We start from the raw sequence: 20,582 nt of genomic DNA, 5'->3' as shown, positions 1-20,582 counted from the left end.
CTCACCAGTCCCTTATGGTTTCAGTGGGTCTGCTCTCTAGGGTTAACCAACAGGATTCTGGACTCCTCAGATTTTTAAATGCAGGAATGCAAATTTTTAATGCTATTTCATCATCACTGATGAGAATTTGACTTCTCTTTCACAAAGAGGAGGAGGGGGAGGACCTGCTTTATGTCCCAGGTGGAGAAGCTCTAGCTCTTGGGCTGGATGATACATGATTTACTTTACAGACCAAATCCACGCCCTCCCATCATCATGGCCCCCTCCCCATTTAGACACTGGTCAAAATAATTATTTTATTTTTGCGAATGAGACTATTTCTCTAAGCTTAACTTCTGTGTTTGTCTATGTCAGTCATAGCAGGATCAAGAAGTGTGTACTTGCTCCCTCTGCTTGCTAAAGCCACATAGAAATTGAGGCATGTACATTTGTGTGCATTGTTTCGGAATGGATCTATTGTCAAAATCACAATTTCTTCACTTTTCTTTGTATATTTTAAAAAAAGATGCACACTACTGAATGTGTTGCACTTGATATAACAAAAATCTATAAATGTATAGTTTATGAATGAACATTGCACCCTGAATTATACTCATATGTATATGTGAAGACATATGTAAATTCTTTTTATAAACAAAAGAAGTCATGCCAGACAAACCTGATCTCTTTTTTTGATAAAATTACTAGCTTGGTAGATGAAGGGAATGCTGTGGATATAGTATATCTTGATTTCAGTAAGGCCTTTGACAAAGTTCCCCATGATATTCTTGCAAACAAGCTTGTAAAATGTGGACTAGACAAGGCAACTGTCACATGGATTTGTAATTGGTTGACCGGCCGAACCGAAAGGGTGCTCAACAATGGCTCCTTTTCATCCTGGAGAGAAATGACCAGTGGGGTCCCACAGGGCTCTGTCTTGGGCCCAGTGTTATTCAACATCTTTATCAATGACCTGGATGACAGAATTGGGGGCATACTTATCAAATTTGCAGATGACACCAAATTAGGAGGAGTAGCTAATACCCCAGAGGACAGGATCAAGATTCAAAATGACCTGAACAGACTAGAAAACTGGGCCATAGTTAACAAAATGAAATTCAACACGGAGAAATGTAAGGTACTGCACTTAGGGCGGAAAAACGAAAAGCACAGATATAGGATGGAGGACACCTGGCTGAATGAAACTACATGTGAAAGGGTAGTAGACCATAAGTTGAACATGAGTCAACAGTGCAATGCGGCAGCTAACAAGGCCAATGTGATTTTAGACTGCATCAATAGAAGTATAGTGTCTAGATCAAAGGAAGTCATAGTGCCACTATATTCTGCTCTGGTCAGGCCCCACCTGTAATATTGTGTCCAGCTCTGGGCACCACAATTCAAAAAAGGACATTGAGAAACTGGAGTGTGTCCAAAGGAGGGTGACTAAAATGGTGAAAGGTCTGGAAACCTTGCCCTATGAGAAACGACTCAGGGAGCTGAGGATGTTTAGCCTGGAGAAAAGAAGGTTAAGAGGTGATATGATAGCCCTGTTCAAATATTTAAAGGGATGTCATATTGAGGAGGGAGCAAGCTTGTTTTCTGCTGCTCCAGAGACTAGGACCCGGAGCAATGGATGCAAACTGCAGGAAAAAAGATTCCACCTCAACATTAGGAGGAACTTCCTGACAGTAAGGGCTGTTCGACACTGGAACACACTTCCTCGGAGTGTAGTGGAGTCTCCTTCCTTGGAGGTCTTCAAGCAGAGGCTGGATAGCCATCTGTCGGGGATGCTTTGATTGTGATTTCCTGCATGGCAGGGGGTTGGACTGAATGGCCCTTGTGGTCTCTTCCAACTCTACGATTCTATGATTCTAATATGTCTCAAAGTTCTAGTGAACACAACATACAAACACAGTCCCCATAAAAAGGAATCACTGGCGCACTGTGTGTCTGGGTCTGGATATCTCACTTCCACCTTCTGGGAAGACAATGCTGCTAGAGACGGAATTTGGGGCTTTATGCCTGCAAAGCCTGGGCTCAGTCTCTCAGCTACAGCCCTTCCACACAATCCTGGACTGAACCATTTAAACAAAGATCCTCTTTCAGCTCCAGGAATAAAGCCCTACCTTCAGTAGAAAGACCCTGATTCCTGCAGCAACAGAAAGGCCTCTTCTGCAGTCCTTTATATCTGGAGCTTCCCTGGGTCAGAGGCCGTCTCCTCAGCCGTAGAGAAGGGTTGCTCTGAATGCGAAGGAGGAGGAGGTCCACAGGGCTGAGGGAGGGAAGGCAATGGGGAAAAGATCAGCGCCAATGGCCATGGAGGGCAAAAGGTGACAATGCCTAGGAAACTCCTCTGAGTCCCAGCCCTAGGAATGAGTGGCAGGAGTGAGTCCACGGGGCTGAGGGGGTCTCCTTTCCCAAAGGGGGAGGCAAGGACCGGTGGGATCCTCCCCAGCTTGAGCCCAAAGTGAGGGTCTCTTTCCCACCTCTCTCTCCCAGCCCCAAAAGCCCAGCCTCCCCACTGGCCCTGAGTCCCTGCCTCCCTTCCTCAGACCCCCACAGACCCCTTCCTTCCTTCCTTCCTTCGCCCCCAAAATGGAGGGCCAGAGGCACAAAGGGACACACTTCCTTCCTTTTGGCCCAAGAAGCCTGGCCTCCTTCTGACTCTGGAGCCTCAGGAGAGAAAGAGGAGCCTCGGTTCAACTGAGGCCTCAGAGAAGGTTCTGGAACATTATTCCCCACAATCACAAGCAGCACAAAATGGCTGCTGGGAAGACAAAATGGCCTCCTGAGTCTCAGTGCTTTGCAGTTGGCAGTTTGAGGCCTTCAGGGAACCCAAAATGGAGGATGAAAGGGCCTCAAAGTCGGAAGGGCCCCAAATAGGATTTCTGATCCTAAAGAAAAGATTTCCTGATGGCACCCGATGGCTGTGAGAACACAAAAAGTCCCCAAACAGGATTTCAAAACCTTCACAACATCTAAACATTTCCCTGATGCTATTGAAAGGAGGAACCTGATCCCCTCCTTAATTACAATCAATAGTGAAAGATACTAATATTGATATTAAGAGTGCCCATCGTCCACAACCCAGCTCAGGTCTTGACTGCTCAGGGAGGCCAGTCCAGCTGCAGGTGGCCCTCCGTCCGTCCGTCCGTCCGTCCTCCTTTCCTTCTGCATTCCTCCTCTTTTCCCCAGCATCAGCCCCTTTCCCAAGAAGGCTGCATCCGCACTATAGAAAGAAGGCACTTTGACACTGCTTTAACCACTCAGTGCTATGGAATCCTGGGATTTTACCTTTGGACACTTAGCCTTCTCTGCCAGAGAGCTCTCATGCCACAACAAACTACAAATCCCAGGATTCCATAGGATGGAAGCAGGAGAGTTAAAGCAGTTTCAAAGCGGATTATTTCTGTAGTGCAAATACAGCGGGAGTCGGTTGTAAAAGGATAGAAGCAGCCCATTCTTGTTTTTACTCTGCTAATAATGGTTTTCCTTTCAAAAAAGATGAGCAGTTTGCCTTTCAGTCTGATCTTTATTCTTATTCTTCTTGTTTGTTTGTATGTTTGTTTGTTTCATTCTTGGTAATGAGTTATTCTGATCTGTCTCCTTCCTTCTTGTCTGAAAATCTATTAATAAGGAAACTGGGGAGAATTTTTAAACCTCCCAAAGGAGCTAGTTTTCACATTTTTGGGGGACTAGCCTCCTCTTAGAAGCCAAAGCCCAGTGTTTGTGAAGAATAAGAATAAGGCTTATATTAAAACTATCCTCCCCATTTCTGATCCCTTTTAAAACCCATGTTCCCCAGAAGGAGCAGAGCTGTGTAATAAAAAAACCCTCTCAGAAAAGAGACACAAAGAGACACACTTCCTTCCTTTTGGACCCAGGAGCCTGGCCTCCTTCTGACTCTGGAGCCACAGGAGAGAAAGAGAAGCCTCTGTTCAACTGAGGCTCAGAGAAGGTTCCAGAACATTGTTCCCCACAATCACAAGCAGCACAAAATGGCCGCTGGAAAGACAAAATGGCTGCCAGAACACAAAATGGCCTCCTGAGTCTCAGCGCTTGGCAGTTGTCAGTTTGAGGCCTTCAGGAGAGAGAGAGAGACTGAGGGGAAGAGAGGAAGGAGGTCCTGGAGGGAGGGGGCCTTGGGAGATATAGGGCCTTCCTGAGATATTCGGGGTTTGCTTCCTAACAAAGGGGTTTCTGTCCTCATAAAGGATTTGGGGCAAACTGGATCTGAAAGGCAGTAGTAGCCTTTTCTCTTGCCAATGGGACTTAAAGTGTATTTCCTGGACTGAATCTCCCAGCATCCACATGGCCAGAAAGAGGAGGGGTCCTGCCCTGCAGTAAGGCCCCTCCAGTCCCTCTGAACTAGGACTACAACTCCCATGTCTTCTTGACCAGACACACTGGCAATAGCTCGCTTTCTTTCTCTTGTTGTGGTTGTGTGCTTTCAAGTTGTTTTGAGTTATGGAGACCCTGTGGGAAGCTCTTCTCAGGCTTTTCTTGGCAAGATTTGTCCAGAAGTGGTTTTACAAATGCCTACCTCTGAGGCTGAGAGAGTGTGACTTGCCTAAGGTCACTCAGTGGGTTTCTATAGCCAAGAGGGCATTCGAACCCTGGTCTCCAGGGTCATAGTCCAGTGCTCCAGCCACTAAACCACACTGTCTTTTTCGTGAGGCTTTGTTGTTTTTGTGGACTCCAAGTCTTTGCCGACTTCTGTGGTTCCAAGTCTTTGCCGACTTCTGGGGAGCCTCTCCTGGGGTTTTCTTGGCAAGAGTTGTTCAGAGGTGGTTTCCCATTGCCTTCCCTGAGGCTGAGAGAGTGTGACTTCTTGCCCAAGGGACTCAGCTGGTTTCATGGTGGACTGGGGCAGTGGACCGTGGCCTCCAGAGTTGTAAGCAACATTCAAACCACTGCACCACACGCCTCATATTCCCATGTACAACTTGAGAAATAAGTGCAGACTTTTTTCTGTTCTTCATCTGTGTCTTCAAGTCGTTTCCGACTTATGGCAACCCTAAGGCAAATTTATCATGGGGTTTCCTTGGCAGGTTTCTTCAGAGAGGGGTTGCCATTGCCATCCTCTGAGGTTGAGAGAGTGTGACTTGCCAAGGGTCACCGAAGTCCAAAACACACTGCAGCAATAATCCAGTCTGAGACGGATTTAACTGCCCTGACTCAGTCCTAGGGTGTTGTGGAAGATGTAGTTTTGTAAGACATTGCACCTTCTCTTTCACAGACCTATGGTGCCACAATAAACTCCATTTCCCAGGATTCCCTAGCACTGGGCCAGGGCAGTTAAAGCGCTCTTAAACTGGATTATTACTTCCGTGTGTTTTGGACCTTTCTTGGCCGCAAACTGTCCATAGCCTGCAATGCATCTCCTAATTCTGTTGGCAGTCCCTCCCTCCCAACACTTTCCCATTTCCCCCCAAAACCAGCCCAAAGCTGGCAGATGGAAAGAGGTTTTAAAGCAGCATTTAAATCCGCCATATGTGTTTTTAAAAGACTAAATGTCCCAAATGCTATTATCAGTTTTGTAGCTATTATTACAGAAAGACGTAGAGTGCAAACTCCTCAAGTACCTTTATTTTCTGGAGTGAGATGGGCTTTTCCAACTGACTCTCTGTGATGATCTCCGGTGGTCCAAGCAGCCAAACTGCGGCCCTGTAATAATAATAATAATAATAATAATAATAATAATAATAATATAGCCCTCTCTTCAGCCAAAAGGCTTTCAGAGTGGATTACAAATTGTTAAATAGACATTTAGGCATTATGGCTCTTAGCCTAGCAGACCCTTAAATTCCTTAAATCACGCTGCCATCATCCAGTGAATTATAAAAGGACTTCCCTTAACCTACACTGGGACTAGTTAAGGAACCTTATTTCTCCTTCTTTACTGATCTTCCCAAGCATCAACCGAGCCAAAAGACGTGTAAAAGGAGCGTCGAGTAGAAGATACTCCAAGGAGATATTTACTATAAATAACAAAATATAACTGAAATATAAGCCATACAAGATATTAAGAGTCTTGCATCTACAATATTTGTAAGTATATAATATTCAGTTCATACAAGCTATTAAAATAATAAATAGACCTAAGCGTCCAATTCTGAGACTAACTTCCAAGATCCACTCTTTAACTCTCTCTCTCTCGATCTCCAACCGACACAATTCCCCCAACTGTCTCTTGGTCTCTCAGGCCTTATATCTCTTTCTCACGGAAGCTTCCAGAAGAACCTTTATCTTGCTCTCTGATTGGTCAAGAGAGCCTTCCGTAGCAGTGATGTCATTCTCTGTGGGATGTGGGAGGGACTGGGATTCCAGCCAATGGCAGCCCTCAGAGTGTCCTCAGGAGGACTTCTTCTGTTCCTAAAAGAGCATTGAACGCATGCCTTTGAGACATGGCTTGATTCAGTGAGGCTCCTGGTGAAGGCAGCTGGTTTGGAGCCACCATGAAAGGAAGCCATTCCTAATGGCTGAATATGTGGTCTTCCTATTTCTATTGCCAGGGAAGGGAAGAAGGCCCCGGAGTGTTCTCTGCCTCCAAAAAGAACTTGACCTCCAGGAATACTAAAAATCAAATAAATAAATAAATAAATCTGCTGATTGGGTGATGCTGCCCTAGATTTCTGTCAGTTTAGTAAAGCAGATTGGGAAGGCCTCCAGGGAACAGCTTTCATTGCTAAACAAATACTCCCATCCCAGGAGAAATCTAGATGACCAGGAACACAGATTGCAGCCTTGTCTTTCCCCTCTCACCCCATTCTTGAAGATCCAGGGAGCTAAGGAAAAGAGAAGGGAAGATGTTCCAATATCTCCCACTCTTATGATATCCTGAAGTGATCAAATCATATTTGGGATTCACCCTGTGCTTCCCTCCTGAATCGCTCTTTGGATGAGGGCTATTTTCTATTGCAGATCACCTTTTGAGATGTCGCAGTGTTCTTCACAGAAGAGGAGGAAAGGCCATTCTTGAGTCTGAAGCAGAAATTTCTATACAGGATTTGGAAACCATGAAGCCCTATGAGGAAGGACTTAGGGAACTAGGTATGTTTAGCCTGGAGAAGAGAAGGTTAAGAGGTGGTATGACAGCCCTGTTTAAATATTAGAAGGGGTATCATATTGAGGAGGGAGCAAGCTTGTTTTCTGCTGCTCCAGAGACTAGGACCCGGAGCAATGGATGCAAGCTACAGGAAAAGAGATTCCAGGTCAACATTAGGAGGAACCTCCTGACAGTCAGGGCTGTTTAACAGTGGAACAAACTCCCTCCGAGATTTTGGTGGAGTCTCCTTCCTTGGAGGTCTTTAAGCAGAGGCTGAATGGCCATCTGTCAGGGATGCTTTGATTGGGAGTTCTTGCATGGCAGAATGGGGTTGGACTGGATGGCCCATGTGGTCTCTTCCAACTCTATGAATTGTAATTCATTTTGGTTGCATCTACACTGCAGAAATAGTCCACATTTAACTGCCATGGCTCTCAGTGATATGGAATTCTGGGATTTGTAGTTGTGTGACTGTAAGAGGCATTCCAGGGGGAAGAATCACTGTGTGCTTAATAGACTATAGCAGTGTTTCCTAAACTTGTTCCCAGGATTACAGATCCCCCGTTTACTGACCAGTAAAGTCCAAACCACTTGGAAGACCAGAGTTTGTGAAACACTGGTCATTATAGCAAAGCCTTTGACTGCATAGATCATGAAAGGCTATGGAAAACCCTTAAAGCCATGGGAGTGCCTAGACATCTGATAGTCCTGATGAGGAATCTGTACTCAGGACAAGAGGCTTCTGTCAGAACAGAACATGAAGAAACAGAATAGTTCTCAATTGGAAAAAGGCTGCATCTTATCACCCCAACTGTTCAATTTACATGCAGAAAATAAATGAAGAGCTGGTTTGAAGAGTAGGTAAGATAAAAGGAAGAACATCAGCAATCTTAAGATACATGGACGATACAATACTACTATAGGAAAACACCTTGGACTTGGGACAATTACTAAGGAAGGTCAAGGAAGAAATGGCAAAGGCGGGCTTGTTACTGAACGTAAAGAAAACAAAAATAATGACTTGGGAAGATCTACATAAATCCAACCTAAATAATGAGGAAATTAAAAGGTTTCTTGTATCTTTGAGCAAACATTGATCAGAATGGGAAACTGCAGTCAAGAAATCGAAACAAGACTATGAATGGGAAGAGTAGCCATGAAGGGACTGGACAAGGTCCTAAAGTCTAAAGATATACAACTGAGCACTAATGTCCAGTCCATTGTGTCCCCTGTTGCCATGTACGGCTGTGAGAGCTGGGCAGTAATGAAAGTGGATAAGAAGAACATAAACTCATTTGAGATGTGGTGCTGGAGAAGAGGACTGAGGATACCGCAGACAGTCAAAAAGACAAACAAATGGATCCGAGAACAGACCAAGCCTGAAATCTCCCCGGAAGCCAAAATGACTAAACTGAGTCTGTTGTATTTTGGCCACATCATGAGGAGGTATGAATAATTAAACAGGAGAGTAATGCTAGGAAAGGTAGAAGGGAGTAGAAAGAGAGGAAGGCTGCATGCCAAATGGCTAGACATAATTCGGGAGGTTACAGGGCTGAATCAAGGGAACCTGAGCAGAGCAATGGAGGATAGAGGGGTTTGGAGGTGGCTCATCCACAGCGTTGCTGTGAGTCGGGGTTGAGTCGAAAGTAGCTAATAACAACAAAGCAAGTAAAGACTTAAGGGTTTTATTTCAGCATCAGCTTCTGTGGGTTGTGATTCATTTCAGCTGCATCTGCACGGCAGAAGTCATCTCATCTGACACCACTTTAACTGCCCTGGCTCAATGCTATGGGATTCTGGGAATTATAGTTTTGTGAGTTTTGTGTTAGCTTTCTCTGTCAGAGAGCTCTGGTGCCACAACAAACTACAGTTCCCAGGATCCCATAGCATTGAGCCATGGTAGTCAAAGTGGTGCCAAACTGGATTATTTCTGCAGTGCAGATACAGCCTTTCTCAGATGCTTGGAGTATAGTATTGTAAGATCATATGCGCACACACACACACATATGCATATAGACATATACATACACATGCACACACAATTAAATGATTGTGGATTGAGATCAGAATGAAAAAAAGATGGAGGCAATAGCTATTATCATACTATTATAGGTGATATATAAGAGCTCCCTTAATTGCTCTAATCCTAAATGGGTCTTTCGAAGTCAGGTTTGCCCCCTCTCTTCCTCTTTGATGCTGTTTTTAAATTGAACATGTTGAACTTGTAAGATGCCTGAGTGACTGCAAGGAAATGAAAATGGTTGCATTGTAAGAGAAAGTTATTTTGTATGATCCAGTTAAGGATCCTACTGATTCCTTTGGGGACACATCTGTGGTCCAATCCTATGGTTTATTTTCCTTCTCCAAGATTAGTACACATAGAATTATAGGCCCCAAAGGGAAAGGCAGGAAAGGAAGGCTCGGCTTTGGAAATATAGCTCTCTCTGTGTCTCCTGTATGTTTGTGTCTGTGTGTCTGTGCTGTTCTTATGGCTGGGAATGGAGATGAGAACTGAGGAGAGAAGAAAGGGTCAGTTTTGGGCAAATTCAGAAATTCTGTGTATCAAAGTCCAGTGTGTTGAAATAGTAAAGAACTTTATTGAGAACACATAGAAATTCAGTGTTTAAGCCAGAACTGACCACTCCAATCCAAACAATACATTAAAACCCCTAAAACCTAAAACATCACCCTCTTCCAAACCTAGCCCCCACTTTCAATTCCCACAGTCTCTGCCTCACAGATAACAAGGCCCCCTTTTGCCATTCCCAGAAACTAGCCCTTTCTGTTAATACCTGCCCCCAACTTTCTTAAGCCAAAATCCCACACATTGCAAAAGCTATAATTCCCATAACTATTCTAACCAGCTGCAACAAATCCCAACCTCCCATCTACCTAACCTATACCACAACCCACAATCCCCAGCCAAATTGACAACCCAAAGCAATTATCTATACTATTGGCAATTAAAACCTAAACTTAACAAAATCCAACTTGAAAACATAGAGACATATTGACAGACAACTTTTACAAATAAGATCACAAGAGCCTTTTCTGTATTCTGTATTTTTTGTATTCGTTATTGACAAATATAATGTTAGGATTTGTATGGTTTCTCTCCTCTGTGGACTCTCTGATGTGCCGTTAGGTGTGACTTCTGAGAAAAACATTTCCCACAATGCTGGCATTTGTATGGCTTCTCTCCTGTGTGGACTCTCTGATGTTTCACTAGGTTTGACTTCCAAGAAAAACATTTCCCACAACGGTGGCATTTGTATGGCTTCTCTCCTGTGTGGACTCTGTGTTGTTTCACTAGGTTTGACTTCCAAGAAAAACATTTCCCACAACGCTGGCATTTGTATGGCTTCTCTCCTGTGTGGACTCTCTGATGTATCATTAGGATTGACGTCCGAGAAAAACATTTCCCACAACGCTGGCATTTGTATGGCTTCTCTCCTGTGTGGACTCTCTGATGTTTCACTAGGTCTGACTTCGAAGAAAAACATTTCCCACAACGCTGGCATTTGTATGGCTTCTCTCCTGTGTGGACTCTCTGATGTATCAATAGGATTGACTTCTGAGAAAAACATTTCCCACAACGCTGGCATTTGTATGGCTTCTCTCCTGTGTGGACTCTCTGATGTATCATTAGGATTGACGTCCGAGAAAAACATTTCCCACAACGCTGGCATTTGTATGGCTTCTCTCCTGTGTGGACTCTCTGATGTGTCACTAGGTTTGACTTCTGAGAAAAACATTTCACACAACGCTGGCATTTGTAAGGCTTCTGCCCGGTGTGGACTCTCTGATGTATGACAAGGACTGACTGGAAAGGAAAACATTTCCCACAATGCTGGCATTTTTGTGACCTCTTTCCTGTGTGGACTCTCTCATGACTCAAATGTTTTTCTGTAAAGAAGGACAATTACAGATGAGACTGAAAATCAGACTTAACAAAGGAGGGTGTTACCACATGATTTAGCCCTCATTAATCCCTCCTTCTTAGAGATTAAATTAATAAAGTTGCTGTGAGTAACCTAATCATGACCCTGCTGCTTATGCCTCTAAATCCATTGAATGGTTGCATTCTTACTCATAGGAGCTAGCAAAGAAGATACCGTATGGGGACTGCCTTGAGGGAATCAGTGGAAGAAGATAGTCAAAGGACTGTTGAAAAAAAATATTTAATTAAACATGTGCAAAAATACTTTGATTGACAGGTGGCATCATAGCCTGTGAGACGGCCATAGACTGCTGAGTCAGAGCACATGGCATGATGCAAGCTAACTGCATAGGATGTTTCATGCTATGTGACACCAGGAGATGACTCACAACCAATACAGTATGCAGCTCACATGAGGATTGGAATGGATTGGATCGGAGTTGTGTGTACAAGGGATGGTGAAGTTCATGGAAGTTGGAGAGGAGAGCTTGTAAATATTTGCATTATTTTGCAACTCAAGATAGAGAACCTCCAAGGATTTCAATGAAATCGACTGTGTTTGTGACTTATTTTTAAGTGTGAAAAGTGGTCAGTGCATTGCCAATGCCTATATCTGGATATTTGCTTCCGTACTCTGCTATGATATTTTTGAGCTGTATTTGGTGCATCACCCTCAGATTGTAGTGTACATTGGCTTGTGAACGCGATCAAAATTCAGAGCCAACAAGAATCTGAGAGGCGGTGAGCTAACCCCTTTTGTCTGAGGTATTTGCATCAAACACCCATTGCATTCAGTTTGTTTCACACCATTCTTCCCCCACAAAGGAAATATTCTAAAGTGATATAAACCTTTCTGAACCCACAGTTTCTGCCCCCAAGCACCAATTTCAGTATAAATATCAGCCCCGACTTGCTGTTCTTCGGTGTCAGTCCAGTTACAGATAGACACTCTGTTTGTTTTCATGGCTAAACACTTCAATGCACTCACCAACCCCAATTGTCATGGGAACTACTGACCTCTCCTTATTTCAAATCCTCAGCAATTGGAATAAAGATCTGGATAGATAACGTATCACCATTATCAAAGTCTTACATCTATTCACCACTCCACCTTTGTTACCTAGTTCTTGAGTGTGTGCATGAACACTTATATGTATGTGTATGTGTGTTTTGCTTTCCCCCTAAATAAAACATAAAAACCTATTTCAAATGCCTCTGAAGATCTGTTTGATTCAGGAACTGCTATAGATTGGCTGAGTCCAGAGGTCACTATTGCCCCAGTAAAACTATTTCACTCTATTGAGCTAAGTACCAAAATCCCCTAAAAGCATAGCTCTTGCGTCCCACAACATTCCAGAATTGGCAGTTTAGGATTGGATATTTAGAAACTTTACAAAGTGGAGAACAATAGTTCCTCACTAAAACTAGAAATTTCATGATTCCGCAGGAAGTTGTTATGTCAATTAAATTACGTGTGAAAGGGAACTAGGAATGGTAGTAGAGCACAAGGTGAACATGTGTCAAGAGTGTGATGCAGCAGCTAAAAAGGCCAATGTGATCCTAGGCTGTATCAATAGGAGTATAGTGTCAAGATCAAGGGAAGTAATAGTGCCACTCTATTCTGTTTTGGTCAGGGCTCACTTGCAATAATCCTGTGTCCAGTTCTGGGCACCACAATTCAAACAGATGTTGAGAAGCTGGAGCATGTCCAGAGGAGGGAAACCAAAATGGAGAACGGTCTGGAAACCATGCTCTCGCAGGAATGACTTAAGGAGCTGGGTATTTTTAGCTTAGAGAAGTGGAGGTTAAGAGTGGATATGACAGCCCTGTTCAAATATTTGAAGAGATGTCATATTCTGGATGGAGCAGGCTTGCTTTCTGCTACTCCAGAGAAAAGGACATGGAATAATGGATGCAAGCCACAGGGACAAGAGATTCCACTTAAACTTTAGGAGGAACTTCCTGAGAGTAAAAGCTCTTCAGCAGTGGAATATACACCCTCAGATTTTGGTGGAGTCTCTTACTTTGGAGGTTTTTAAACAGAGGCTGGATAGCCATCTCTTGGGGATGCTTTGAATGTCTGTTCCTGCATGGCAGAAGATTGAACCGGATGGTCCTTGTGGTCTATTTCAACTATTTGATTCTATAATTCTAAAGTGGAATCATAGCGCTCTGACAGTGAATTATGAAAGGGCCCTCAGTCTTCACAGGAAGGGAAATGGATTCAGGTTCCTTACCCACAGAGGCCACATTCTCATAATTCTCCATCATAACAGAACTGTACATCAGTCTCTGCTTCTTCGTCAACAGTTTCCATTCGTCCTCAGTGAAATATATTGCCACATCCGCAAAGGTCACCTGCAACAGAAAATAGCCCTCATCCAGAAAATGACTAAACAAAAGGGGAGGAAAGCACATGGTGCATTGCAAATATTATTTCAACACTGCAGAAATCACTCCAGGAAATAAACTTTAAATTCTGCAAGCAAGAAAAAGCTACAGCCTTTGAGATCCAGTTTGTCTTAAATTCTTTCAATATAATATATAATATGATAAACAATATAAATTAGGCCATTTCTGGAATATTATTGATTGATTAAGATACTGACTATGTCAACATGTATAGTACATTTAGTCACCAATGAATCATTTAGCCATATCTCACCTAATTTCAGAGGCAAATTTCCTTTTTAAAAAACAGTTCTGGGGAGTACTCTGGGCTTCAGGGCCACTGGGCCCACCCTCAATTTAAGTCCAGAGATATTCTTCCATATCCCCCAGCATTTCACAGATTGGGAAAGAAAGACTCATGTGGACAAGCAACATCAGAAGGTGGTCCAGATGGCCAAAGTTGTTAATTATAATGATCACACAAGTGAGGAAGGGTACAAAAGTTTGTTTTTGCTCCGACTCCTGGAAAGGGAAAGATCCTGCCCCCTTCCCTCCTCCCCTCTCCCCTCTTTTGAGTTGATGGGACGCACACTCTTTTGAACTTGGAACACATTTTGCAGCAGCTGAACTGACCTGAGGAGAAGGGGGAAAGTGGGAGGAGGAGAGTGAAATAGGACATTTTCAAAGCCCCCTCAAAAAATGAGGTGACAGAGGATTAACCAGGACTCTCTCTGCCAAACTGCGACAGTATGTTCTCTGCTTGCTTTCATGAGCCGGCCCAAACACAGATGAAACTAACAGTCAGGATGGCAACTTACCAAAGAGTTGTTGTACCTCTGAAGCCTCTTTCTGTTGGAGCCCAGCTCCCTCTGCTTGGCCTTTGTGTTGGCCATCATGTGGGAAGGGGGATCCTGGTGGCCCTGCACTTCGGTCACTTCCAACAAAAGACACTCCAAAGCCGTGTACAAGGTGTCCAAGACGAAGTTCCTGAGAAAAGAGACAAGGGTTAGGCTTGGTTTGGCTAGAAACCCTGCAGCACTCAAAGTCACTGTATCATCACGACTTCTCTTTCACAAAGAGGAGGAGCGGGAGGACCTGCTTTATGTCCCAGGTGGAGAAGCTGTAGCTCCTGGGCTGAATAAGAGCTACATTACCTTAGAGATCTGATCTATGGCCTCCCCTCATCATGGCCCCCTCCCCATTTAGACACTGGTCAAAATAATTATTTCATTTTTGTAGATGATACTATTTCTCTAAGCTTAACTGCTGTTTTTGTTATGTCAGTCATAGCAGGAGCATGAAGTATGCACCTCCTCCCTCTGCTTGCTAAAGCCACATAGAAATTGAGGCATGTACATTTGTGTGCATTGTTTCTGAATGGATCTATTGTCAAAATGACAATTTCTTCACTTTTCCTTGTATATTTTTTAAAAAGATGCACACTGCTGAATATGTTGCACTTATACAACAAAAATCTATAAATGTATAGGCTTATGACTGAACATTGAACCGTGGATTATGCTCATTTGGGGGAAGTGAAGATGTATGTAAACTCATTTTATAAACCAGTGAAACTAATACCTCATAAAACTCTAGCAAACACCACATACACACACAGTCCCCACACAAAGGACTCACTGGCGCACTGTGTGTCTGGGGTCTGGAAATCTCACCTCCACCTTCTGGGAAGACATTGCTGCCAGAGACTGAATTTGGGGCTTTATTCCTGCAAAGCATAGGCTCAGTCTCTCAGCTGCAACCCTTCCATACAATCCTGGATTGAAACATTTAAACAAAGTCCACTTTCAGCTCCAGGAATAAAGGCCTACCTTCAGTACAAAAACTTATTCCTGGAGCCTCAGAAAGAGCTCTTCTGCAGTCCTTTATGGCCGTAGCTTCCCTGGGTCAGAGGCCGTCTCCTCAGCCGTAGAGAAGGGTTGCTCTGAGTGCGAAGGAGGAGGAGGTCCACAGGGCTGAGGGAGGGAAGGCAATGGGGAAAGGTCAGTGCCAATGGCCATGGAGGGCAGAAAGTGACAATGCCTAGGAACCTCCTCTGAGTCCCAGCCATTCTAGGAATGAGTGTCAGGAGTGAGTCCAGGGGGCTGAGGGGGTCCCCTTTCCCAAAGGGGGAGGCAAGGACCGGTGAGACCCTCCCCAACTAGGGCCCAAAAGTCTCTTTCCCACCTCTCTCTCCCAGCCCCCAAAGCACAGCCTCCCCACTGGCCCTGAGTCCCTGCCTCCCCTTCCTCAGACCCCCACAGCCCCCTTCCTTCTTTCCTTCCTCCCCCCCAAAATGGAGAGTCAGAGGCACAAAGGGACACACTTCCTTCCTTTTGGCCCAAGGAGCCTGGCCTCCTTCTGACTCTGGAGCCTCAGGAGAGAAAGAGAAGCCTCTGTTCAACTGAGGCCTCAGAGAAGGTTCCAGAACATTATTCCCCACAGTCACAAGCAGCACAAAATGGCCACCGGAACACAAAAGCACTGCCAGAACACAAAATGGCCGCCGGAACACAAAAGCACTGCCAGAACACAAAATGGCCACCGGAACACAAAAGCACTGCCAGAACACAAAATGGCCACTGGAACACAAAAGCGCTGCCAGAACACAAAATGGCTGCCTCTGCCTCAGTGCTTGGCACTTGGCAGTTTGAGGCCTTCAGGGGAGAGAGAGAGAGGCTGAGGGAAGAGTGGAAGGAGGCCCTGGAGGGATGGGGCCTTGGGAGATATAGGGCCTTCCTGAGATATTCGATGTTCACTTCCTAACAAAGTGGTTTCTGGCCTCATGAAGGATTTGGGGCAAACTGGATCTAAAAGGCAGTAGTAGCATTTTCTCTTGCCAATGGGATTCACAGTGTATTTCCTGGACTTGGTATCCCAGCATCCACAGGGCCAGAAAGAGGAGGGGTCCTGCCCTGCAGTAAGGCCCCTCCAGTCCCTCAGAAACAAGGACTACAACTCCCACGTCTTCTTTCTTTCTTTCTTTCTTTCTTTCTTTCTTTCTTTCTCCCTAGCTGCCTTGTGTTAGTGGTGTTACTTCTCTTTTGTCATTGTGTGCTTTCAATGCTTTGTTTCTGACTTATGGCAACTATAAAGAAAGCCCTTTGCAGGCTTTTCTTGGCAAGATTTGTCCAAAAGTGGTTTTGCAAGTGCCTTCCTCTGAGGCTGAGAGAGTGTGACTTGCCTAAGGTCACTCAGTGCGTTTCCGTGGCCAAGAGGGCATTCGAACCCTGGGCTCCAGGGTCACAGTCCAATGCTCCAGCCACTGAACCACACTGTCTCTTTCTTGAGGCTTTGTCGTTTTTTGTGGAGTGGCTCCAAGTCATTGCCGACTTCTGGGGAGCCTCTCCTGGGGTTTCCTTGGCAAGAGTTGTTCAGAGGAGGTTTGCCATTGCCTTCCCTGAGGCTGAGAGAGTGTGACTTCTTCTCCAAGGGACCCAGCTGGTTTCATGGAGGATTGGGGCACTGGACCATGGCTTCCAGAGTTGTAACCCAACACTCAAACCACTGCACCACACTGCCTCCCGTTCCCATGTACAACCTGAGAAATAATTGCAGACTTTTATCTGTTCTTCATGTGTGTCTTCAATTCAATTCCAACTTATGGCAACCCTAAGGCAACCTTACCATGGGGTTTTCTTGGCAGGTTTCTTCAGAGAGGGGTTGCCATTGCCATCCTCTGAGGCTAAGAGAGTGTGACTTGCCAAGGGTCATTAAGTCCAAAACAAACTGCAGCAATAATCCAATCTGAGATTGCTTTAACTGCCCTGGCTCAGTGCTAGGGAATTCTGGGAAATGTAGTTTTGTGAGACATCGAGCCTTCTCTTTCAGAGACCTCTGGTGTCACAATAAACTCCATTTCCCAGGATTCCCTAGCACTGGGCCTGGGCAGTGAAAGCTCTCTCAAACTGGACTATTGCTGCCGTGTGTTTTGGACCTTTGTGGCCGCAAACTGTCCATAGCCTGCAATGCATTTCCTAATTCTGTTGGCAGTCCCTCCCTCCCAACACTTTCTCATTTCCCCCAAAACCAGCGCAAAGCTGGCAGATGGAAAGAGGTTTTAAAGCAGCATTTAAATCTGCAATATTTGTTTATAAAAGACTAAATGTCCCAAATGCTATTATCAGTTTTGTAGCTATTATTACAGAAAGACGCAGAGTGCAAACTCCTCAAGTACCTTTATTTTCTGGAGTGAGATGGGATTTTCCAACTGACTCACTGTGATGATCTCCGGTGGTCCAAGCAGCCAAACTGCGACCCTGTAGTAATAATAATAATGATGATAATGATAATATTTTTATATCCCTCTCTCTTCAGCCAAAAGGCTATCAGAGTGGATTACAAATTGTTAATTAGACATTTAGTCATTATGGCTCTTAGCCCAGCAGACCCTTAAATTCCTGAAATCTCGCTGCCATCATCCAGTGAATTATAGAAGGACTTCCCTTAACCTACACTGGGACCAGTTAAGGAACCTTATTTCTACTTCTTTACTGATCTTCCCAAGCATCAACTGAGCCAAACCACCTGTAAAAGGAGCGTTGAGTAGCAGATACTCCAAGGAGATATTTACTGTAAATAACAAAATATAACTGAAATATAAGTCATACAAGATATTTAGAATCTTGCAGGTACAATATTTGTAAGTATATAATATTGAATTCATAAAAGCTATTAAAATAATAAATAAACCTAAGCGTCCAATTCTGAGACTAACTTCCAAGATCCGCTCTTTAACTCTCTCTCTGGATCTCCAACCGACACAATTCCCCCAACTGTCTCTTGGTCTCTCAGGTCTTATATCTCCTTCTCACGGAAGCTTCCAGAAGAACCTTTATCTTGCTCTCTGATTGGTCAAGAGAGCCTTCCGTAGCAGTGATGTCACTCTGCATTTGCATAAACCTCCTTTTACTGCCTGAAGAAGACCTCCATTGACTGGATCCCAGTTATTACACAAACACTTCAAGGGTTTGTGCCTAACGATGACTAAACCGCTTCTAAACTGCATCCAAACCGCTCCTGGTCTTCTTGACGCTCAGAAACGCCTCGCAAATGAAGCCGGAAGCAGCGGACTGTAAGTGGAGGGACAAGATGCGTGGCTTAAGGAAAGCTAGAGCGTCCGGCAACAGCGCCGTCTCTTTGCCTGGAGCCACTGCAGTGGAATTTCCATCATTGGAGCCAAATGGGGCAGAGGAGCCTGTCCTTGAGGATTTACTCATTGCTGAGAAGAAACAACATATTGAACAGCAACCATGCCCTCCAGACTTTGTGAGCAAACCATGCTTTTCAACAGCCCATAGTGTTATCTCAGTGTATGAACTCTTAAACAAAAAACTGGTAATCAACTTAAGCATCTTAAACTCCCCTTTGATAACTTTATACCAAAAGCTACAGCTCTAAAAGAAAGCTTGGGTCAATCCAGCAGCACAGGACCCAGAAAGGAAGGAAAGCTGGGCTGCAAAGAGAACAGAATCCATGATCCTAGGAGCAGTTCAGCAGCTGTTTCAAAGGAGCTGGGAAAGGAAAACGCAAGAGGACTCTGCAAGCACACCAAGCCATGCTGCAAATGGCCTAGAATTGATCAAGCAATGGCAGATGGAGTTCCTATAGAGCTATTAGACTTTCTGTGAGCCAACGTCTACATACACACCCCTATAGCATTGATATGATTGCTGTGGAGTGGCTTCCCAGTATATCTGCACATAAGAGTATTGTGCTAACATTTGAACCATCTCCCATTCCTCTTCAGTTGGTGAAAATGAAGGGGTTTTTGACCAACTTTGAAATAATAACAAGGTGAGTTTATAGCGATAATACGACTTCCCTGACACTTCCGCTGTTCTGAGGTCAACTTCTAAGGCCCTTTTAAAACAGAGAAGACACATGCATAGAACATAATGGAGTCAATGAGCGCTAGCTGTGAAGACAAAGAAGGAGAAGTAATTTTGGGGCGATCTATTCTGCCTCCTTTGGATTCGACTATTCTTTCAGAAAGGGTTTTTCTTTTTTAATTTCCTGTCTGATTTTAACTCTTAAGGTTTCTCCTTTTTCCCTGACAGCAGTGAAGATTGGGGCTAGATATATTACCGATATTGCTGTTGATTGCTTTGAGGAAGCCCTCATTTAGATATAGTTTTGTTGTCTATATTTTAACCGAATTGAATTTTATACCTTTTACATGCAAGAGTATTATGTAATTTACTTGTGTTGTACTTTTATTATGCTGTTCCTACAGCTGTATTGTATTTTAACTTTTTGTATGCAAATGGCCTTTGTTCTAAGTATTAATAACTGATTGATTGCTAATGTTATAATTGCAGGGCTTAATGGATTTGTTGCTTCAACTGGCAAAGATTGCAGGGGAATCACTCTCTACTCTGGATCCTCCATCTGGCTAGAAACAAGGAGGCTAAATTACATCTTCTTCATCCTGTCTCTCCAAGGAAGTGGAAAAGAATATTCTTCTCAGTTCCCAATGATCTGGGAATAGCCAGTTAAAAATGTCAATCATCATTTCCACACAGGAAAATATATTGTGAATCATTGAATGACAAGCTGAAAGCAACTCTGGTTGGTACTTTATGCATTAGGCTGAATGGCGTTGCTAGAGGCCCTGCCCCAGGAGCTAGGATTCAGCTCCCAAACCTCAGGTCCTGGGAGAATTCAGGGAGAGCTTATGGGAGCCAATGGGGAACGTTGCCTTCTCCTCCTGGTTGCTTTCCTGCACTCTTTTGTCAGGCTTGAAGACAACACAAGGTCAGTTCATGTAGTAATTGTGGAGTAGGAAGAAGAAAGTTCAACTGAAAACCAACCCTAGGATGGGATGGGATGGGAAAGAAGGACTCAGGCTCTTAGACTGTTCCTGACCGCTTTTAATTTCCCAGTGAGAGTGGGTTTGTTCTTCATTGGAATCCTATTCTTGGGGGTTTACAGACAAGAGAGTCTTCTTAAAGACTAAGGGTTTTTTCCAAAATCCCTCTGCTTCTCCCTCCCAGAGAACATGGCTTCCCTTTGACATCTATCTATGATGCTGAGTAGTACTACACAAAGATTTCCCCATCTCCCTTCTTGAAATGGTTCTGGTTCTGGAGGGAGAAAACCAACCCTTCTTTCCACAAAGTGTTGGCCAGCCTTGCTCCAAGATGCCATGACAGTCCCTGGTGTAGAGAGGCCTGTGGGGAGGATGGCATGGACCCACGGAGGGTGGGTTTCCCCACTGTCTCT

The 20,582-nt window shown here is 44.3% G+C and overlaps 1 protein-coding gene across 1 annotated transcript in view; it reads right to left on the bottom strand.

Annotated features, from left to right (window-relative positions):
• The window catches only part of LOC149290528 (uncharacterized), a 92,195-nt gene that overhangs the window by 7,857 nt on the left and 63,756 nt on the right, over nt 1-20,582 (bottom strand). Inside the window, exon 5 of the mRNA XM_089489372.1 lies at nt 10,129-10,828. Within this exon, the coding sequence (XP_089345498.1) occupies nt 10,129-10,828 (700 nt within the window). The remainder of the gene's footprint in view (nt 1-10,128; nt 10,829-20,582) is intronic.

This window comes from Sceloporus occidentalis, unplaced genomic scaffold (genome assembly GCF_023333645.1).
Source record: "Sceloporus occidentalis isolate IW3139 unplaced genomic scaffold, rSceOcc1.0.p SCAF_39, whole genome shotgun sequence".
NCBI classification, from domain to species: Eukaryota; Metazoa; Chordata; class Lepidosauria; order Squamata; family Phrynosomatidae; genus Sceloporus; species Sceloporus occidentalis.
This window is presented reverse-complemented; position numbering and strand designations above follow the sequence as displayed.